The 2,094-nt window shown below is 45.2% G+C and overlaps 1 protein-coding gene across 1 annotated transcript; it reads left to right on the top strand.

Moving 5' to 3' along the window:
• The first annotated feature begins 636 nt into the window (after positions 1-636).
• Positions 637-1,596, top strand: LOC109436917 (olfactory receptor 51G2-like). The gene has a single exon (XM_019715797.3). It carries the CDS (start codon positions 637-639, stop codon positions 1,594-1,596), a length of 960 nt encoding a protein of 319 aa, XP_019571356.3.
• Positions 1,597-2,094: the final 498 nt, after the last annotated feature.

Below are 2,094 nucleotides of genomic sequence, written 5' to 3'. Positions count from 1 at the left end.
GTGATTGGTAGGGAATGTATAGAGATTCATCAGGAAAAACCTCAAGTTATCAGCACACAAGTTAACTAGGAAATAGGTATCTGTTATAGCTGGAATTATGATAGAAATAAGAGAGTTAAGAGAACAGAGACAAACGTCTAGATCCAACACAATCACTTGAGAAAAACTGAATGTGAGAAATACCTACGAAAGGCAGTGTGAACGGGAAATTAAAAGAAGAGAGGAACTTTGATTCTAGTTCCAGATCAGACATACTATGTACGTTGGATGCTAGAGTCCATTTCCCAAAATGTATAATGTAGAGTTGGAACATTACTGTCTTGGTCTCTTTCAAGAGCTGCATTTCAAACTCTGATTTTGGGGTAAATTTTGTTATGTGTTATCATGTGTTCACACAAGGTTATCATGTGTTCAAGATTTGTTCTAAAAGTTCAAACGAACCTTTCTTTCACTGTCTCTTTATGTATGAACTAGAGGTAATAGTTGAGCAAATTGCAAGGCCATAGTTATCTGAGAAACATTTGGGGGAGTTTTTATAATGTCTTGGTTTATAGAACAGCAACTGACCCAGCAACTCCTTTGATTCTAGGACCTGTGATTGCACTTCTGCCTGGAGTTCTGTCCCTCCAGGTCATCATGTCAGTCTCCAACCACACCGGCATTTTTTTCTTCCTAACAGGCCTCCCAGGCCTTGAGGCTATGCACACCTGGCTCTCCATCCCTCTGTGTGCCATGTATGTGGCATCTCTGTCAGGGAACAGCCTAATCCTATGGGTGGTGAAGTCAGAACCCTCCCTGCACCAGCCCATGTACTACTTTCTGTCCATGCTGGCAGTGACCGACCTGGGTTTGTCTGCTTCCACGCTGCCCACCATGCTCACCATCTACATGCTGGGTCTCAGGCAGGTGGCGGTGGATGTGTGCCTGGCCCAACTCTTCTTCATCCACAGCTTCTCCATCATGGAGTCCTCGGTGCTGCTGACCATGGCCTTTGACCGTGTTGTTGCCATCAGCAAGCCCCTGCGCTATGGCACCATCCTCACGAGTCCCCGGATTGCCCGAATGGGGCTGGCCATCATCTTGCGCAGCGTCGGGCTCCACATCCCGGCCCCCATCATGCTGAAGAAGCTGCCTTACTGCCGCAATTTCCGGCTTTCCCACTCCTACTGCCTGCACCCAGATGTCATGAAGCTGGCCTGTGCTGACACCCACATCAACAGCGCCTATGGTCTCTTTGTAGTGCTCTCCACGCTGGGTGTGGACGCAGTGCTCATTGTCCTCTCGTATGCGCTGATCCTCCACACAGTGCTGTCCCTTGCCTCCAAGGCCCAGCGCCTCAAAGCCCTCAACACTTGCATCTCCCACATCTGCGCTGTGCTGCTCTTCTACACACCTATGATTGGCCTGTCTATGATCCACCGATTTGGGAGGTGGGCTTCCCCATGCAGCCGTGTACTGCTCTCCTATCTGCACTTTCTCACACCTCCATTGCTCAACCCCATTGTCTACACTATTAAGACGAAGCAGATCCGAATGAAGATGCTGCGTCTCTTCTGGTGGAATAGAAGTAGCGATAGGGACAAAGAGCATAATTAAAATCTTTGCTATATAGAGCAAAGGCAGAGTGATGCTCAGCCATAGTTGTAGCTTAATCAATGATTTTGTACCCGTCAGATTATACAGAGAACCAGTGAAAAACAATACTTATCCTCAGTGTCAGTAACTTCACTCTCTAATGGTTAGTTATTATCCACATATTCATCTATATGTTCTTTCATTAAAAACATACGTATTGAGCATTTACCATATATTCTGGACTCTGCTATAGCCTAGAGATCAAAAGAGAATTAAGTTCTGCCTCAGTTTGGAAAGTCAACTTCGTCATCTTTGATATTCACGTAGGAGGCTATTATTATGATTAAACCCTTCAGACTCATGTAAAATTGCTTAAGGAAATGAGCTGCAGTTTTAAAATATCTAAACCTCTGACTATTGTTCTTGGAAGGAGAAGAGGCTGTTAAGTCAGAGGTAATACATTTGGAAATTTGTATTCCCAGTTCAATGTCATCTCAGTGCGGACAAAAATCATTTTTG

Source organism: Rhinolophus sinicus, chromosome 14, assembly GCF_057876585.1.
Source record: "Rhinolophus sinicus isolate RSI-liver-muscle chromosome 14, RSI-T2T, whole genome shotgun sequence".
Lineage (NCBI taxonomy): Eukaryota > Metazoa > Chordata > Mammalia > Chiroptera > Rhinolophidae > Rhinolophus > Rhinolophus sinicus.
The sequence above is the reverse complement of the archived record's forward strand: the minus strand, read 5'-3'. Positions and strand labels throughout refer to the sequence as shown.

Bases quoted from the DNA above. Each gene is read 5' to 3' on its own strand.
- LOC109436917 (XM_019715797.3), top strand. From the start codon at position 637: ATGTCAGTCTCCAACCACACCGGCATTTTTTTCTTCCTAACAGGCCTC.